The sequence below is a fragment of the Cygnus atratus genome, chromosome 7 (genome assembly GCF_013377495.2).
Source record: "Cygnus atratus isolate AKBS03 ecotype Queensland, Australia chromosome 7, CAtr_DNAZoo_HiC_assembly, whole genome shotgun sequence".
NCBI classification, from domain to species: Eukaryota; Metazoa; Chordata; class Aves; order Anseriformes; family Anatidae; genus Cygnus; species Cygnus atratus.
In genome coordinates, this window is record NC_066368.1 from 20,863,243 (window position 1) to 20,883,869 (window position 20,627).

General features: G+C 43.6%; 1 protein-coding gene across 6 annotated transcripts in view; it reads left to right on the top strand.

Moving 5' to 3' along the window:
* PIK3AP1 (phosphoinositide-3-kinase adaptor protein 1) overlaps window positions 1-20,627 on the top strand; it is a 47,063-nt gene that overhangs the window by 3,350 nt on the left and 23,086 nt on the right. For 3 of the 6 annotated variants that reach the window (XM_035545094.2, XM_050712095.1, XM_035545104.2), the window contains exons 2-3: window positions 2,270-2,686; window positions 18,188-18,336. In XM_035545094.2, coding sequence (XP_035400987.1) covers window positions 2,270-2,686; window positions 18,188-18,336 — 566 coding nt within the window. Of the gene's footprint in view, window positions 1-2,269; window positions 2,687-14,915; window positions 15,063-18,187; window positions 18,337-20,627 lie in introns of those variants that run through there. The other 3 variants (XM_050712096.1, XM_050712097.1, XM_050712098.1) reach the window with 3 other exon arrangements.

A 20,627-nucleotide genomic window follows, 5' to 3' on the forward strand; every position in this document is an offset into this window, starting at 1 on the left:
TAACAAGTGTAATTGCTAAAGCTGTGCTCTTTTTAAACATGCAGGGTAGGATTAGGTATTCTATTTTACAAACTGTTAAAATGCCCCAGAGGCTGCTGTTGCTTTACCCAGAGCCTGGAGGTAGGTGTCTTCCAGAGAGCTTGAGGGCAGGACTTTAGGAGGCCTGGGCACACCTCAGAGAGCAGCTGTGCATCTCCCAAAAGTGTGGTGCTAGTACTGGGGGTTGTTCAATGTTCCCCCACCCCATGCCTCAGCACCTCACTTCTCCCCCTCCCTGCTCCCAGGAGCAGAGCTGCTCTCCCCATCCAACCACCACAGGTAATCAGAACAGGGCTGTAGAAGCAGAAGTCTCTGGAGATTCTCCTTTTTTAGAATAAAACAATTGATCTCTGAATTCTATTTTTTTTTGCTGTTTCTGTTGTCCTTGTGAGGCATTGTTTAGCCAAAAGCAATATTTTGATGATAGTGGTGTTCTTGCTAGCATGAAAGCCATCTTTTTTTTTAAAAAATTATTTTATTTTTTTATTTATTTTCAGTGGTTCTGTTTTCTTAACCTAAAGGTTCCCAGGCTTTGGGTCTGTTTGTCTGTTTTACGAGTTTGCTGGATCCACTTCACTGAGAATGCTTTCTCCTACAAGATTCCATCTGGGGTTTGAGAGCTGTATTCATTCAGAAACATGCAGCAATACTGCTGAACTGCAGTGCCTATATTCTCGATAGCTAAGCCATCAGTCTTTCACTCTAAAGCCTTGTCCTTGTCCAGGTACATATAACACTGTATTGTGAGCACAGATCCCATCTCTGTGCTGTACTTTTCAACTGTATCACTTCTGCTTGACCACAGTTTTAAGTTTGTAACTGTATGGTTTGGAGCTGTGGTGCCGTAGTCGAGATGTCATTTCAGTCTTTCTTACAACTGTATTGAAGGTTCTGGGGAAGGTGCAGAAGGGAGTCTTTGGAGGCTGTTCAATTTTGATTGAATTTTAATAAGGTGACTGCAAAAATGTAATCTTCAATTTTGGTAAATTCTCTCTTTGCAGATGCTCTTCTTGGCATGCCAAATTTTAGGCATCGCCTTCTACTTTAATTAGCAAAATCTGCCTTTGTTTGCTTGCTTCTGGATGGAAATGGGCTGGAAATGTTGGCACTTTCAGTCAAACTGGAATTAGAAGGCAGTTTGCTAATGACATTTGAAATGCTCAGCATTGAAATTTGCCATGGGACCAGAGCCATAATCCTCAAATCTGAGTAAACTTCTTCACAGGTGAAGGGAAAAATTAAACTTAGACTTCAGAATTTTCTTGGGATTTATGGGGATAGCACTGCATCATGTCATATTGGTTCAATCTGCATGTGAGTTTTGCAGCAAACGGGAAGTTTTAAAAGTGCCTTTAATCCAGAGCACAGAAATGCAGGAGGGTGTAGTTAGCAGATACCTCTAGAGAGGCATTGAATAAGTCAACTTTGAGAATATTTCAGGCTGTTACAGCTACCACTATTGTATTATCTCCCTCCACGGAGAGTTTTTTTATGCCAAACAGGTCAGGAAACTTTTGTTTGGCAATTCTGGAGTTTCAATTCAAGCTTGCGAAGTGTCTGAAGCCTGAATGATAGGATTGTTGTGCTACAAGCACTGGGGCTGGCATACCCTTCAGCTGCACATCTGCCTTGCAGACGGTTTGCTTTCTGCTGCAATGAGAGAAAAATGTCTAACACCATGGAAGCCATAGTGACTTCCTGTGAGCATTGAGACCTCATTTAAATGAAGGCCTTTCTTATTTTAGGTGCACTACGTTCAGTGTGTACTCCACTTGAGCGTGTAATGGTCTACAGTTGTGTTGCAGAGCATCTGTAGTTGCCTAAAATGATTCCACTTCTCACCCAAAGGTGAACTCTCCTTTTCATGCTAATTTTTTTCCTCTTCATTCTTTTCCCTATTGATGTGCTTTACATCTGAAAATTTCCACGTGTGGTTTGTTTCACTTGAAACTACACAGGAAATCCCCTTCTTCAAGAAAGGTTTTTGAGAATGAAAAAACTACTTCAAATTTAGTGGGCTAAGTGTGTGTAGGAGTTCAGACAGCCTTAGAGTTGCTCTGTGGCTGTGAACACCTGCTCGCTTTGGATGCATCTACTGTGCTCTAAAAGTCTTCTGGAGCTTCTTACACGAATTACAAAGGTAGTGCTGCAGACTTTTTGCTGTAAAACTGACGGTCGATTCGTGCTTTGTATTTAATCCTGTTCTCCATGATGGTCTGCACCTGTACAGGAACCCATGGAGGATATGATGTGCTGATTGTGTACGCAAGTGACGCCACCGAATGGTGTCAGTACCTTCGGGACCTCTTCCTCTGTACTCGGCACATCCGAAAGCATCGGATTCTGAGCTACCAGCTGGAAGGCGACTCTGCCATCTCCCACCAGGAGCTGGACCTGTTCGCCAAAAGTCGGAGCATCATCGTGTTGCTATCTGTGGAGCTGGTGCAGAGTTTTTATCTCCCTCCTGTCCTGCAAAGCCTTCAGGAAGCTTTATGGCCCCCGCACAAAGTAGTCAAGCTGTTCTGCGGCGTTACAGACTCTGATGACTATTTGACCTTTTTCAAGGACTGGTATCAGTGGCAAGAACTCACATATGACGATGAGCCTGATGCTTACCTAGAAGCTGTCAAGAAGGCTATTTCAGAAGGTAAGGTAGCATCTGTGGAGCTGGGCTTTGTGATCTGGGGTTGGAGGAGGGATACATGCGATACCGTTCATCCTTATTTTAAATCTGGCAATGTATTTTTCTAAAATAGAAAACTAAAGTAAATTGCACAGCCAGTGTAAACTAGAAAGTTCTTCAATCTGTCCTTCGTGTACGTGGCCAATTGGTCCCTAATTCAGGAGAGATCACCAGTGACTCTCAGAGAACCTCTGAATTTGCGTATCATAACTGTTTGGTTTTGAATGTAAATGGAAAATTTTAAACTGAGTGTCTTTGAAATTCTGACTGTAAATATTGTGCCCGGGAGTTTATTGACTCCAATCAAGGGAAAACTAGCTTTTTCTTCAATCTTAAATGTCATACCAAAACCAAAATAAGGTTATCCAACAAGTATTCTCTAGCACTCAGTTTGAAGTCAGAGACAGCACCATTGTGGCAAAAGCTGAGTTTGTTACCTATGATGAAATGCCAGAGATAAGTTGAAGCATTGCACTGATGGCTTTAAAAATAACCCAGCCAGTCTGAAACTGATCACCTCATAATAAGCACGGAGGAGTTACTAGCACAGAAATATTAACAGGTCGAGACTAGAGATGCCAACGCACTGAATTTTAATTGAGTCTGAGATTTTCTAAACTCCAGAGGGGTGTGTGTGTTGCTCCTTTCTCATAGCTTGTGTAGAAATGAAGGCAGAGAGCTCCAGGGAGTCTAATGCTGGTTAAGATGTTTTTCTGATACTGCCATATTTAGGGTTACAGCATTCCTTGTCAGTCTTAGCAAGATTGAAGTCCTGTGACTGCATCTTGGATTAGGATTTATCTGCAGTTAGTGGCATAAATGAAATAGTGCAGTCTTTTGGTACATCTGGTGTTGTGCATACAAAGGGGCTTTACGCTGGGATAATGAGAGGAATGATTGTGATGACAAAATTATCACAATAAAAATAAATTTTGAAAGTCATGATCTTGGCCAAAACAGTCCCCCTGAAAAAACACGACTTAGGATTTGTGCGGGAGATGACACTATAAGGTGACCAGGCCACAACAGATGTTTCCTAGTACCATTTAACAACCTGCATAAACTGAAGTCTGCGTCCCCTTTTCAAATAACCCTCAACTGCCTTTGTTTCCTGATGGATAACCTAGGCCTCAAGCAGTCTGTCTCTCTTCCTTTTGGACTGAAAGAAGACAGAAAATAGTGCCTGAAGATTTGTACTTCATAAATAAGTAAAGCTGACCAGAGATTAAAATCACTTTTTTGACACTTTCTGGCAAAAGCCAAAGTTTTCTGCTGTTTTTCTCCAAACTTTGGCCTAGAACACAACATGAGCATTTTATTGTTTTGTTTTGTTTTGTTTTGTTTGTTTATATATATATATATATATATATATATATATATGTGCCTTTCAGAGTTAGGGAGGTTTAAACAGTATCTCCCTAGACTGAGTGTTAATCACTCGTAATTACTAGGGACTAACTATTAACAGTACAGTCAGAGCAAGAGTAAATTCTAATAGCTGAAGGATGTGTGAGTGCAAAGGGATGTAGATCCTGAAATCTATTCCCAGAGCCAGCTCTCACCAGCCTCTTCCTTTCTGGGTTATGGCATTCTGAGTGCACAAAGCACAGCATGGGGGCCGAAGACAGCCTCCTGCTTCCTGGGCTGCAGGTGGACTGGGAAGCACGAGTGTCTGTGTCCTTCATTAGATGGATTGGCTGGAGTGGGAGATCTCGCATAGCCAGCTGGATCCCTGTTAGTGAGAGGTTTTCACCCTTCTTGCTAGTTTGGGATGCATTAAAATTCAAAAAGAACTTGAGGTGGAGGGAAGGGGACAGGCATTGAAATGGGTCATCTATAAACTGCTCTGGATCAGCAACTACTCTATACGGAGAAGCTGTGTTTGTCAAAGGGAAGCGTGCATGATCTGACTTCTGTGCCCAGAACGTATATTTGTCTGTGGTGGTACACTGAATGCAGAGCCTTGTCAACTAGAGAGCAGCCTCCGCTCTTTTTGATGTCTGATGCAGTCAGTGAATTGTATTAAGCTGACCTGCTGTCTTCCTCCACTTTAACATGTGGCTCTCTACAGGTAAGCTAGCTCTTTCTCTGTATAGCTGGCTGCCCCTTGGCATGGGGGAGCTGCACCCAAGGGACCTGGGTGCTGGTGCTCCCAGCACTAGAGAGACTACCCTGGAAGGGGAGCGGAGGTGGGTCCTGCTGGCAGCACTGCCCTGTCTGAGCAGCCAAGGAAGGACTGTGTTGTGGGTCTGGCTGCCATACATCTATGGTACAACTTCTTTGGGGTAAAGCACTGAAGTCTGACTTTTCAGTTTGAAGAGTCCTTCTGCAGAGGTGATCTCTGTTGAAAGTTAGCATATGCTGAAAAAAAGTGCTTTAGCTACATGTAAATAGTGTTTTTAAAGGGAGATTCGGATTTTCGTTGTTGTTTCTACGTAACAAATAATTCAGCTTATTTTCTGTATATGCAGAAAGGAAGGAACATACAAAGATCTTACACTGGCTTTAGTATGTCTGGAAAATGTATACACAGAGTCAGAATCTCTGGACTTCTCATACTGTTACAGAAGGTCTCCCTGGTACGAGCTGTCAGCTGCACACAAGTTGGGCAATGTCAAGCAGTTCCATCATGCACGTCAGAGCAATTGCCAAGGCAAGCAGTTCCCTGTCACTGACTCTTGTAAAGGGAAAACCTACTTAAGATAGGCTGGGTTTATGGCAAAAGCATTTGGATGAATTTCTGCAGTTCTGCCACAGTGAGGAAAAAGGAACTGGGTGACCTCCCTCCTCCTGTGATCCTGCAGACCAAGTTTTGTGAATGGCCTCAAATGCAAATGCTCTGACATTTCCTCTGCAGAGAAGACAACCCCAGGTGTACATAGATCCCTTTTTGGGTGAAACTGTGAAAACTTTCTTCTTGACTGGTACAATAAAATTAGCATCTGCATTATAGTTTGGCTGTAGCCAACTCCAGCATGAGAGACATAAAGTACGGGTGTTTGTGGTAGCTGCCCTCTCCCATAGAGAAACACGGCCTGTGCTCTGCTCTCAGTGCTTCACTGTTAAGGTTTTAGATGAAGGCTTTATAGGAGGTCAGTTAAGTCCATTCTCTACAGCAGACTGAACTTTTCCCAAGAAAGACATCTCTTCCTTCCTGCAGCATGTAGCAAAGAAAGTTTATGACCATGTTTGAAATAACATGTCTCTGTGTCTTCCTCTCAAAGGGATTCTTTCCACAGGCATTCACCAGTGCTTCTAACAGCAGTGTCAGCACACAGTGAAAAACCAAGACTAATGCAAAAAGGACTGAGTTCAGCTTCCTGATAGCTCAATCCTGAGTAAGTGGACTGTATGACACAGGAGACAGCGGGGACAAATACTTCTCCATAGCCTGTGTGTTGGCCCTGTTCAGGCTATGCTATTGCCTCTAGCACAGCTGTGAGGCTGTGGCTTATTTAGTGCATCATGGGAACATGCCACCCACAGACATCACATGCTGAAAGCTGTTTTAATTTTTATTAGTTCAGTACAAAGTCAGAAATGAGGAAACATTCATCTAGCCATGTTGAGAACAAACTGTGTGCTGATGCTGATTCTTGCTGCCTTGTAGACAGAGCAGTTGTTACTTCAGTTTCTCAGTTGTGGCAAACTACAGAGGCCCTAAGGTTTCTGTTTGCAAGCCCTGTTGTTTGTGGGGAAGTTTTTCAGGCTGTGCACTACACTAACTGTGCTAAGGACATGAAAATGCTCAGGATGGCACTGCACAAGCTAGCTTCATTCTGGCAGGGTGTAATCACCAGCCAAGGTGCAGTGACCCGCCTGCTACTTAAACCGTTTTGTCTGGCTTGTGATACCACACCATGCTGTACAATGCACGTGCATTGAGCACCAGATGGGAATCTGTGCCTCATAGTTGGAGTCTTTCTCTTCCTCCTGTGTGTTCAGATAACTCAACTGACATCTGTTTTTTATTACACGCATATAGATTTATCTAGTTTATTTCAGCCCCTGCCTTTGTCTTAAAATTTTTGAAATGTCCTGCTTTCTAAGTCCATGTTTCCAAAATGTTTACTAATTAATCAGTGGCTTTGAACTTTCTATGCCTAAGCAAACTCTTGCAGGTAAAACCCTAGGGAAGTTAACAGCTGCCTGAGAATATTAAGGTGATATCTGGGTGTTAACAGCAGTTGTGAACCATGCTGTTGATGGACAGGTACAGCCTTGGCAGAGCTGAATTCTGGTGCAATGAGATGGACGGGAAGGAGAGATCAGTACTAGCAAACTTCTTGCAAAACAGGAGGATCAGAAGTGGCTGTTAGGAAGTGTGTGGTGAATATGAAGGACAGTGGGCAGCTAGAAGGAAGGTGAAAACTTTTGTTGAGGCCCCTTAGATCCAGAAGAGCTGGAATGTTGCTCCACCTAGTAAGAGGCTCATTGAGAGATGCCAGGGACCAAGGCAGTGGGCTTTGGTAACACCACAAGGAATGCGTGATACACCTGGAAGGACATGCGAAGAAGAGAGTCTCAGGGCTGGAACCCCATCTGTGTCAGTCAGAAAAGTGGGGTGAAGGAGCTTGTGATACTTTCAACCTGTGGTCATGTAACAGGAGCTTTTTCTGATGTGGGCTTGTTGCCCCTTCATTAGGGCTATGAAAAGCCTAATTCAGAGAAACTATTTGCCTGCCAAACGGCGTGTGGCTTGGCATTGCAGGGAAGAGAAGGAGATGCTATAAATGGCCTGGTTTATCTGTTGGGAGGGAAATGGCATAACAGAAACCACACAAACTGTTATCACTCTCGGGCCTGTACATGGCAAGGAATTGAATTAACTTCCTGGCTTTCTTTTCTTGCACTGGTGAAACCATGAATGAAACTTAAGATCATATAACAGAATTGTTGAGGTTGGAAGGGACCTCTTGAGATCTTCTAGTCCAACCTCCATGTTCAAGCATAGTCAGAGCAGTTGCCCAGGACCATGTGCAGTCAGTCAGGTTTTGAATGTTGCTGCTGCAGGAGACTACAATCTCTCTGGGCAACCTGTTCTGATGTTTGACCACCTTTACAGTGTGTGTGTGGGGAAAGTGTTTTCATGTGTTCAGATAGTATTTCATGTGGTTTAGTCCCTCAGAGTCTGTCTCCTTCTTTTTCATTCCCTCCCATTCACTGATAAGATCCCTCCAAACCTTTTCTCAGGTCTGGGGAGTCCTAGTTCTTGTAGCTTCTTCATGTGTGAAAGATGTTCCAGCCCCCTAATCATCTTTGTAGTCCTATGCTGGACACAAGCTATAAAGTAACCTTGGAATAGGATGCTCAGGGTTTGAGGTCCGGTTGGGCAGATGCATTAAATATTGTCAAGTGCCTCCCAACTCACGGAGTTGAAGTAGTTGTGCAGGGGAGACTGCTTTCAGCCTGACGCTTCTGTGATTGCTGGATTGTTAGCTTTTGCTCATTGCTACCGTTTAGGGCTAGAGCCTTACATTCACAATAAATTTTTAAGTCATGGCAGGAACTGTTCTGCCTTCCCACTACTTCTGGTGGTCATGCCAAGTGATCTGTGTAGTGGTGACACATATTCCTACTCGTTACCTGTCTTGATTTCTGTCCAAAGGCAGCTTTTTCTGGAGTAGCTCGTTGACCAGTAGTCTCTGTGGAAGTGTGTCAGGGCTCATTCCTTTGATTGCTCTGACAAGCTTCATGTTAGGCCTGGATGCACTTGTGGCCTGCTTTGCTTTGTATTTATTTCATGGCAAGCACAGTGAAATCCAGTGTTAGCTGATATGTTACCCTTATACTTCAGATGTCCTGAGGAATGACAAAGCAGATACTGTAACCTAGAGGAACAGTCTGTGGCTTTTGTGGGTAAATTTGAACACCCTTTCCCTTTTTTCTCCCTCCTCTTTTATATAAGGTGTATCCCTTCAGAATATTACCTCACATTGAATACTTTTAAGGGCAACTCTTCACTAGAAACCACAAATGCCACTAGCCAGTAACAGAGCTGCATGCTTTAGCATTGGGCACCGTTGATCTTCTCTCAGGTGCCTATTACAACAGTTCACTGAATTGTGGGTGCTCTCTATTGTACAGTGGAGTCGGTAAATTATTTCTCTGACCATAGCAACTATTGTACATGTTGTGCCATGTCTGCTTCTGGCCAGTAGTGCTTCACTCAGGACCCCTCTGTCAGCCTCACGCTGAGACTTGCAAGTAGGGCAGTAGGCAAGGGGATGCTGTAAACTAGGAAATACAACCTCACTCTCTCTTCATAGGTCCATTCCCATTGTATGGAAACATGCTTCTACAAGAAGTTGTGTCCTGTGATTTCCACTGCTTATGTAGCTTGCTTTATGTGGAGGCAGTGCAAGACCTAGTTCGTGTAGCAACTCTTTCCTGTGCTGCTTGATGTGTTTCATAAGGCATGGCCATTGAGCCTTGTGCCTAGGAATGCTGACTGCAGAGGGGAATCCTGGTAGGAGGAGGCATGGTAAGGTCAAGTACTTCATGAAGAAGTTTTGTGACCCCCTTAAAGGACAAATCCTAGATATAAAGCAGCCAAAAAGAGATCTGTGAGTTAATTTGACACCCTTGATCTAATACTCTATCTCTGAGGCTCCAACTTGTGAGCAGACCCCGGTTTCTGCAGATTTAACTGCAGTGTTCTTTTAAAACTCTGCTGGAGGCTCATTGCTTGTCTGTACAAGATCCTAGCATTGTATAGTCCTCAGCAGCTGATTCCCACGTCCTCACAGGGTGCCTGAGGAATTTCCAGTCCAAAGCATGCAGTAGCTGCTCTATGCAAGATCCATTTTGGCACTTGGGAAGTTCTAGCAACTGCAGATTGGACATGGATGTGCGTGCCAATTTTGTGATCTCTGCTTGCGTCTTCAGAGGCTGTTTGGATGTCTGAAGTGCTCTAAAGGAAACAAGCTGGAGTGAGGAAGGGCCAGCAGTCAATGTACATACCCTAAAGGGACAGAGATGTGAAGCTGGGGACCGCTTGCTGTTCGCTTCTGGCTGTAGGTGCTCTGTGGAGGAACATGTTCTGAGTAGTCCTCACACAGAGGATTGCATCCAACATTTATTTCTGTCAGCCTGTAAGAGTGGCCTTGGAGACAGAAGGTAACACGATTGTTGTACTGCGGCCCTCACTCCCTCCCTTGAATTTTTTTTTTCCCTTCGAAGGGGCAAAATTAAGAGAATACTTAAAACTGTATTTTTCTCTGTTATATTGTGTTGAAATAGAAGATACGCTTCTCTAACCCTGCTCATTGAAGAGGAACAGGTGATGTATTAGTCAGCCCGCTGAGCATAATGAGAGTCTGCTTCGTTATATGGGAGCTCTGCAGCCTGGCTGGTTCTCAGCGCCTGTCAGGGAGGGGAAACTGTGACACTTGCACAGGAGTTAAGGTTGAGAGAGCATACTGTTTTTGTACCCTTCCTTGCAGATGCTAGTGTAGCTATAAATGACTGATGCTGGAAACATAACATCAGAGAGCTGGTTAAAGCAAACAGAAACCTCAACTAAGCCCCCAGGAGATGCTGAGAGAAATGCATAGATGTTCTTATCCATCTGTACAAAACAGGATCAGGCAGTTGAAAGAGCCTTCCGAGTTACAGGATGGATGTGTTGTTTGTCATCAAGGTGCTTCATAAACTCTCAGTTTATGCACATTAAAAGCAATACTTCATGTCCTGACTTCCATGACAGAATGGGGTTCAAACAGTGCTAGTGTAGGTGCATACTGGCTTTCTAGATGGAAGCAAAGAAATGATAGCCCAGAACTTGTCAAGTACAGAAAATGGCATGGTTAGGAAGCATCAGGATGTAATAAACTTGATACACATCACAAATGTGCCAAACCTTTTTTCTCTATAGCTTGTATTTTTAATGATCTCCCCACAGGTTGCTTCAAGGTGGTAACTAAGGCTAATTTTAAATATCCGCCAACTTGAGCTGTGAGGCTTTAAAATGTGCTTAAAATAAGAGCCCAGAGACCATTGCTAATGGCTTCTTCCAAGTTTGAAACAGCTGAAGTTATTTCTGCAAAATCTTTGCAGAAGTTTGTGGTCAAAACAAACCTGCTTTACAGAGCAGGTCTGAAGAGATGTGTGGAGCAGACTTCGGGTTGTTTCGGAGACCTTTGTTGCGCACTTGAACGTTTGTCTTGTTCCTAGGTTTGCATTTGGTAGGATTTTGATGGATTCACCATTACCACAGAAAACTTTGGACACATTTTTCAAAAGTGACTTGAGAATACCAGTGGGTCTTGAGTTTCTCGTGGGGAGGTTTCGTCAGTGTCGTAGGATGACCTCAGCATGGTCTGCCCCATTCCCCACCTTTGATCTGGCTAACTAGCTGGGTGATCTGGTGTGGGCTGCACGGGTGGTATTCCAAGAGACTGTATGTAGAAAAGAGAGGGGGCAGGACTGCTCTGTCAGTAGTAGTCTGATGGAGTGGTTCTCCAAGTGGCTTCAGTAGATCTAAACCCAGCCAAGCGATGTTCTCTTGGTGGGATGTTTCCAAAGCAGCTACCCAGCTCTTAGGTGGAATGTCACCTTGTTGGACTTTTACGTAGACAGTCTTTTCTGTTGTGTGTTATGCATTGTGCTTAAATTGAAGCAAGGATAATTAATCAGCAAGTTGGATTTTCATGTTTCTCACATGTGGTAGCTCAGGAACACTGACTTGAGTCTGTGACTGATGTAATGTGATTTCAGTGTCCTCAAATTCTCCTCCATGCGTACATTTCTTCAGTACATGTGGCCTCCTCCTGGCACAGGTGTTTGAAGTGAACCATTCCAGCCCTTCTTTCTTGAGATTTTGGTCAGGTACATAGTGCCTGTTGTCTGGGTGGTCAGAACTCTGCATCTTCTTCTTCAGATGTCTCTGTCCTGTTCCCCTGCACCCCAGTTAGGTGTTTAGGTTTATGTACTTAATCCTGTTAACAAATTGAACACTAGGCTTATGAGACCCTCAGGCTAACTAAGAGCTCAAAGAATTACAATGAGTTGGCTTGCAATTTCTGAACTGTCATAGCCAGGCACACTTTTAGCTCAAGGCAGACGTGGTCAGATAAGCTACAGCAGATATATCATGTGTGTTGTAATAATGAATGTGCATTTCACCATGAGCTGGCAGGTTACTATCTTTGCAGGAGGTATGAATGAAATGTATAAAAGTTCCTCCTCGTCTTGAAGTTCAGGGGCTGGCAACTTCGCTTAACCCCCCCCAGTTGTCAGCTGCTCAAGCAAAGATCCTGGTCTTGCGTTTCAGTGACGCAGCCAAACACGTTCTTTTCCACTGGCTCCGCTGTGTGGGCCCCAGCCTCTGGTGAAAGTAAAGACAAGAAGGGGAAGCAGGAGTGGGGAGGAGGGCCATGATGGGTGCAATTGTATTTTAAGCTGCTATAGCTTTTTCTGTTGTGAACATCTGTCCTCCAGACAAGTGCACAGTTTATTTTTGCAGTTTGGCAAATTTTCTAAGTCAAGTTTACTGATTACTCTCTGAAGTGAGGTATACATTTGAGCCAAAACAATCTTTTCTGGTCAAGTAACAGCGCTACAGGGGCAGTGTTTTTGCTCATGCTTTATTAGGCAATAGAAGATGACAGTTCCTCTCCATGACTCTGAAAAGTCAGCAGAATTTTGCACACTGTCTCCAAACAATATTTTGAGGGGTCTGTGTTGGGGCAGTGTTTTTCTGTTAGTGGGGTTGGAGGGAGACCTTTGCTGGATTCAGGCTATGCATTCCCTGAGGCTTTGCATGTTGCAGTGTAGGAGTCATTGTTATCTCAGGTCCATCCAGTGAACGAGCAGAGGAGCATTGCTGGAGCAGATGACGTGTGGTAAGCAGTTTTCCAGCTGTTGCTTCTGAGACACTGGATCCATGACAAGAATTCCAGCAGCTTGTTAATACGGTTCCCATTTCCATCTTTCACTAGTGCAGGAAGGACTTCCCACCAGGGGTTCTGGTCTGCGCCTCTGCAGGTCAGGGAATGCCAAGTGAGGTGCAGTGGTTATGCACGTGTCTGATCACGGTTGCTTTGTTGCTGACAGTGCTTCTTCAGTCCCAGTGTCTGACATACTCATGCCCTTGTCCATCTGGACTTGGGATTTGATTGTAGTGTTTGGAAAGGAGAAGCAATGGGCTTTGTGTCTGCAGTACAATGGGATCAAAGTCAGGACCATAATGTAAACACACAATTTTCTAATTTGTGTTGTATGTTGGTGAATAATTAAAAACTGAACCTACTCCAAACAGCCAACTGGAAGTTACTGCTGACATTTGTCCCTAAACTGGAATAATCCCACAGAAGGTGCCTTTGATCCTATGGGTTATCTTCCTGTTTTCTGCTCATTCTCAGTGTGCTTGAGGTTTTTATTTTATTACTCTTTTCTAGTCTGGTATTTTTTCTCTTGCTCTCTTTTCTGTGTCCTTTCCACTTACCTGGCTTTTCAGACTTTCCATTCTTAACCTTACTGTTCTCAGAACAATGCAACCCTGGTATGGCATTTACTGGTCACTTTCTCATCCCTACCTTCCAGCATTTACTGGAGTGACATGGAATTGCCCTTGGCATTCTTTCAGTGACTCAACTTTCTCCAAATACTTGCTCATTTCAAAGAAGAAATTTTAAAAAATAACCTGGGAGCAGCATTTGGGAACACCGAGACAGGAAAAGTGAACAGATTAATTCACTTGGGTTAAACATTAATGAAGGTCATGAAAGCCTCTTGCACTCTGTTGCAAAGAGATTTGCTCTTTCAGTTTCATGTTTTGTAGTTTTAAAATATAATAAAGGAAAAGTGCTCCTTGAAGTTAGAATGAGATGTGATTCATAGAGGAACTGTGGAGTGATGTGTGTTCTCGAGTGTTAAGGGTGTATATTGTCTTAGGAGGTTACAAGGGTAAACACAACTGTACCTACTGGCTTCTCAGTTTGCTGAAGCACCAGTCCTGTCAGCAGGGCTCTGATAGACCCGGTCATGTTCTTAGTTCGAAACCAACTTCCCTAAGAGATGGGCATGTGTGGGTATGCACAGTTGCTCAAGCAAATCTTGGCATAGTAAAATACGCTTTGTTTCCTTGATGGGGGGGTTGGAACTATAATCCCAAATAAAATTTGACCACTTTTTTAGTAGAACTGAGAATCTGGTTTTAGTTGCTGTGCTTGTAGATTTAAACAAGCTGCTTGGGGTGGTGTTTGGAGAGAATGGGGAGATGTTCCATACGTAATTTATTATGTAGAGGCAGTTTTACAAAGTCTTATTTCCTGTGTTGATTTTTTGTCCTTGCCTGCTGCTTTTCCACATGCTTCCTTTCACTCTGTTGAGAAGGGAAATGTTGCTACAGTATAACCCAGTGTGAGGGGTTATCACAAACTGTTGCCTGAATGTGTTTCTTTTGAGGAAAGCAGGGACCTTGAGGATAGCATGATGCAAGATAACTTTCCCTGCTCCTCCGACTTGTTTATCAGGACTTTGCCTGCTTCTTGCAAATGCAGCTGGCATTACTTGGAGTCTTAATGTCCTTCTTCATATTTGGAAGAGGAAGCCGACCAGCTGTAAGTCTTGGATGACGGCAGAAGCTCTCTGAAGGTCCTCCATCTTGCTCTAGGTATGCCGAGGTGAAAGTGTGAGGTCTTGTCAAAACTAGTCTCCTCTGCTGGAGAGCTGGTTGACGGGCCAGTGCTGGCGAGGGGGTAGTCTACACATGCAGAACCTGTAAGGACAAGTAGTTGCTCAGTCATGCCATTTGCCTTCGTATCTGGATGGCAAAGCGGCCAGGGCAGACTGCTGACTGCATCCAAGCGCTCACATGTCCTGTGGTGTCAGGGCTGACTTCTGAGAAACCACAGCTGTCAGCTCCACACAGGCAGGCGCAGTTTGGCCAGGAGGAAGTGGATGGCAGAGCAAGCTCCGTGCTCTGTACAGCAAAATATCAAAATAACTGGCTGCTTCATACTGGTTTCTAGAGCTGCTAAAAGGCTCATGAAGCACGTGGCCATGCCTGTGTTTCCCAGGGGTGAGTTCCAGCAGGGAAGCTGTGTGAGGAGCCGGGCAGGATGGACAGAAGGGGCTGCATGGGCTGCGCTCTGCAGCTGAGCTACTGATGTTTCCTGGTGGGGAGCACACTCTTCGAAGGGAAATGTGGTTGGGTTTCTTGGACCGCATTTCCTCCTCTAGCTGCTATTCTCATGAGTATTACAGAGACTGTCAGGCGTGGCCTGAGGTAGCCTTCTTTTAAAGGGGAATAGAAAGGGCTTCCAGTGAAGGCAGAGCCTTTTATAACCACGAGCTGTTGACCTACAGCAGCTGCTCATGGAGAAGCTCAATTCAGGTATTCTCGTAACTTTCTAATGTGTCTGATCTCAGTGATGGCCTGTCTAACCTGGCTACAGTTACAGTGGTATAATTGCTGAATCTTTATATGCAAATGGGTTGTCATTAGCCAAGTATCTTAGTGAGTAGGAGGCCTGATCTAACAGCATATCACTTCAGAGCACAGATATTACTGAATGTAATGGGACAGTTTCCTTGCATGTTCATAAGATGGCGTGTGAATGGAACTTGCAAGATGACCATAGCATCACTTCACTGCTTATTGGGGAAGTTGGTGACTTACAATTTCAGAATTTTCTGAATGAAGAAAACAGATGAATAATTCATACCCGAAACCCCAGAGCCTCTTCCGTCAGCTGTTAATCCAATTACTGATTAACAGTGCTTCTTCCCATATTACCTAACAGCTCTGTTCTTACGTATGACCTCCAGGCACTCGACTCTGTTACAGGAAAGCAGAAGTGCAAGATGGGATCTAGCAATGCCGGAACTTCTTTAACAGCTCGAGTGCAGACTCCTGTAGTTGTCCTGCTAATTATTTACCAGTGTTAATGTCAGTAAAGCAGAGACCTGGAGGCTTGCTCTCTCTTATGCATGCTTACTTTAGATGTTGCAGCTGAGATCCACAGCTGTAGGTTTTCTTTCCTCTGAAACGGACCATATGTTGGGCAAGCAAGGAACCGATGGCTCCATATTAAGGAGTGGGGGATGCTGCGCTTAGGGTAAGGATTCTGGCAAGTGTCAGCTTGTGCTTATGGTTCAGAAATATTAACATGTTCCTATAGTCTGGTCACTGCTGGTTCTGTTAATCTGTGATGAGCTTAGTCTTTCTGATTTAGTCATATTGGAAATAACCAAGAGATTAGAGACTCAATTCTAGTAATGGTTGCCTCTTCTCCTCCTAAAGGAATATGCTGCCTTGCTCTGCATATGCCAAACACCTCGAGTGATCGCAGTCATGCAAGGGAAGGATGTGGGACTACTGCTTTAATTTCCTCCTGTGCAACTGGGCAGCCTGGCTCTCCCAGATGGGAGCAGCCCACCTTTTCCCAGGACAAGGGTTCCTAAAACTGAAGTCTGGCTTTTGCAGCTGGTAACTTTGGACAGTATCAATTAACATATCGAGTTAAGGAATTTAAAACCTCAGACCATTTTCTGTAATACTTATTGATACAGCCCGAAATTCCATAAGACCTTCAGTACATAGCAGTTTGTCAAAGTAGTTTCTTCTTGGTCAAATCTGCAAATTTGCGTTGGTGCCGTTTTAAAATCTACGTGCCTTATTGACATACATTGTTCTAGGTTTAAGAAATACTGATATTGGTAGTGATGCCTTACTTGAACTTTAGAGCTGCAGATTTTTGGCTCTGCTCTTTCTACAGCAAATATTAGAGCAGCATTGTGGTTATACTTGCTATGTAGAATGATTCACAAGCTTAGAGTTAAGTGTGTGTGTGACTCCGTGACCAAACCTTCAGCTGAATAATTTGCTAAACTTTTGTGACTTGAAACTAGTCAATTGAAAGCACAGTCACATCTGTGTAATTCATAAAATCTCGTTCAAACATGTAGAAAATACTTTAAAATAAAAATTAAAAAAAAAGTGTGACAATTTCAAATATCCTAAGTTTCAATCTTTAGTTATTATAATAAGGAAGAAGTCTAGACTTAAATTTCTGACTGACTCTTGTTCACTGTTTGAGACTAGCAGGACCTGACATCCTAACAGAAGCCTGCTTTAATAAATTTTTGGCGGTCTTCATTTTTGGAAACTATATGCTTGGAAGTTTGGGGGCGGGGGGTGTGGGAGTGGGGTAAAACCCGGACTGCTGGCAACTTCTCTGTGAGATGCCACAGGATAGACATTGCAGATGCTCTCAAGTATTTCTCATCAGGACTGAGCATTTTAAATAGAAATGTCTTAATAACATAAAAACGGCCAGTCTAAATCTGAGAAGTTGTCTAGTAAATAATTTGTATTGCTCTTTACAGATGTGTTTTATGGTAAGTAGTAAATAAAATAAAAACTTCCAAAATACTGTCTTAAATATTTCATTGCTCCTCAGTTTTCCAAAATTTGAATGGAAATTTTTGCCTGTTGGAGATTGTCAGAAGACTAGCATGAATTCTTAAGACTGAAGTAAGACAGTGACTTTCACCCCATGTTTTGGAAAATGAGGAAGAAAAGGTGTGAATTGAGGTAGAAACCAGATTAAAAAAAACTTTCTTCTAACTAAATGCAAATGTGTCTATTTCCTTTCTGCAGCTGGGGAAAGTATTTCCTGGCAGGGTAGGATAACTCTCATCTATGTTACTTTTTGCTATCCTTTTTGTGTGCAAGTGTTTGCTCTTCCATCAATAAAACATATATGGCGTTACTGTGAATCAGGAAGGAGAGCATTGTTTGGTACATGCAGATTGTAGGGTTACATGTGTTTACTTCTCTTGGGGCTGTTTGGGTAGAATACTGTGATCCTTCCACACAAAGGCTCTGGTATGTTTCAAGTTGACTTTTGTATAGTTATAGGAGCTTATACTTCTTGCTTGTGTGGTAGGATCCCTTCAGACTATTGCCTCGTGTTGTATTTTATCAACGTAATAGTAAACTTAAGAGCCAGAGTAAGCAGCGCAAGCAGGGTCGAGAAAACTAAAGATACTGCTGAAATAGAAGAAAAGTAGATCTTCATTTACTTTAGGAGAGGAGGACTTTAAAGGTTGTTGCTCATTCTGCAGTGCACTCAGTGCAGCTGGAATCAGATGAGTCCATTACTGATCAGTCTTACACCAGACATTAAGATACTTATTTTCCTGTCTAATGTGAGAAAGGGAGTACCCATCTCAGCAGGGAATGGCTTTGTTGTTTGTTTTGTAAGCATGTTTAGTGCTACTCCAGCACTTTTGTGTCTTTCTGAATGTTCCCCAGCAGTCCCCTTAAGGAAATAAATGAGGAAACTCTGTAGTTTCCCCTTTCTTCAACTAGATCCTCATTTCTAAACATTAATTTGAGAAGTGTAGCAAGTTCCACCCGACCTCTTTGGTTCTTTCACAGGATTGATGTATCCATGTCCATGCATTTTCAGCAAACGGAAACGATTTAATAGGACTCCATATGCTTTATTTTAGACTCGGGCTGTGACTCTGTGACTGACACAGAAACAGAAGACGAGAAGAACCCAGTTTACTCCTGCAGACTTGCCATGAATGAAGAGCATGGATCATCCAAGAGCACTGCGGATCATCTGGTGGTGCAGCCTGACCGCATACGCTGTGGGGTACTGTATGGCCACTCTGTGGGCTGTGTTCTTATGTGCTGGTGCAACACATTATGCTACTCTGTAATGGGCAGCTTTACAGGCCTGGAAAGTAGTCCATAATTCTTTTTCTGTCCCCTTTCTCAGGCTCCTGTCCTCAGTGTCTCAGTTTTAAGAGCTCAGTTCCCTAGGCCCAGAAATAGCTTGGTAATACGCAGTGTCTGCTATCATCTAGGCTGCAATGTCCCTTACTGATGGATAGTCCCACTGATATAGCTGTTTGTCTTGTGTGTTATGAGGCAAGTTCACACTCCATTTTCCATTCTGGTGAGATTTAGGGGTGCCAAGTGGTGTAAGGTGGTGGTAATGAGACAACTTCAGAGCCTAGATGCAATCTAGTATGGCAGTTCTGGTGTACGTCTTGCAAGTGATTCCAAAGCACTGGGATCATGGCTTCCTGTCTGAAAAATTGCATTTCTTAGCCTAGCGTTCTGTCAGGTGGAAAAAACCTAATACCATGCACCAGGAGAGAAGTGTATGGCACCACTGTCTCTACCTCCTCTGCAATGTACTTTTCAGTCAGTGTGGCTGGGCTTTCATTGCATAGTTTTGAGATGTGAGGCACTAGTGTAGGAGGGTCTGGTTGTCAGAGGAAACTTCATCTAACAGTTTAGAAAAACTTCGCTGCAGCGTGACTGCTGCTTTACATTATTTCCTCCTCTGCCCCCCTGCCAGGGGCGGACTCATGCTTCAGTGCACTGAAATGAAGCACTGTTTTATTTTTTTCTTTTGTCCAGATCAGTTTTGCCAACTCTTGGGAGCTTTGTGCTTTTTTTAACAGCACCAGTTAAGGCAATGTAATTTGGGGATCCTCTGCTTTTACTTAGAACCTGACCTTCGTGCTGTACAGAGAAACATGAAAAAATTAAACATAATAGCTCTAATTTGGTAGAAACAGTCTGTCTCCTGTCTTTGGAAAGGAACTCAAATGCTGTTGACCACACCTTGAAGTGAGACCAGAAGTAAACAGGCAGGGAAAGAGGAGGGGGAGTAACAAGTCTGCAAATGGCTATTAGAAGCTCATTTCTGCCTTGGCAGGAGCTCAGTGTGTGAAAGTGAAACAGCACGTCTTGTAGTCAGGTAGATGGATTGATTTTGTCATGTAAGTGTGTACCTTGCAGCGTGCTGCGTTTGAGGTACATCTGAGCCTGCAGCGAGAGTTGTGGATGTTCAGTGCTGGATTATTCAGTAGTCTATGAATATGTGCCTTGGACTTTAGGCATAATCTGCTCTTGACCTGGAATAGCATTCTCTTGGGGAAGAGGGAAGGCTGAAAGGAAGGAATGGTCATTTTAGGAAGTATCCTTACCGAAACAGTTTGTTCCCTTTGTGGTGTGTGTGGCTTGTGACTTGTTCACAGCAAGGGTGGTTTGGGAAGTCAGCGGACTGTTGGAATGCTTTAAACTTTTACACAGTTGTTGACTTAACACAGAGAAAACTGTATCCGGAATTTTTGGTATCAGCTGTATTTGCTTGTTCATGGGAATAGTGCTGTCCCCTTGTATTTACTGGGCATCTATTAGTGAATTCACTGCATGTGTTTCCAAGACTTGGCTGAATATTTTTGCTTCCTTGATGGAGGAATTTAGTGGAGGACTTGTTAGTGTTAGGTCAGAGGTTGGACTAGGGGATCTTGGAGGTCTCTTCCAACCTAGATGATTTTCTGATTCTGTGAATTTCTCTAGTGCAGGTGACTGGTGGCAGTGGTAGCAACAGACATGCCCCATCCCTGGAATTGTTCAAGGCCGGGTTGGATGGGGCTTTGGGCAACTTGATCTAGTGGGAGGTGTCCCTGCCCATGGCAGAGGTCTGCGTGTGTGTGTGTGGAACTAGATGATCTTTAAGGTCCTTTCCAACCCGAATCATTCTATGACATTAATAAAATCTACTTTGCAATGACATTGAGGTAGGTAAAACTCCTTTGCTGTGGCTGGTCTGTGTTTTGAGTTGAAGATAAATACCTTAACTGCATCATGGTAAGGAGCAGCTAGGAATGAAGTCAAGAACTTATTATGTGAGAGTTGCGGAAGATGACTCTACTCCATCTTGAATCATTTGAGTTTTCTGTTGCTGCTGGGCTGCTTGCATTGGCCCTGGTAGGGATCGTTATGTCCAGCATAAGTTTGTGGACAAGAAAGTCTCTTCAGGTTTCTCTCAGGTTAGTTATTGTAGCATCTAGCATAGCCATGTAAGTGGCCACAAGTCAAGCCTTTGGTGGTCTTTGAAAACCTGACTGGATGACAGCTGAGCAG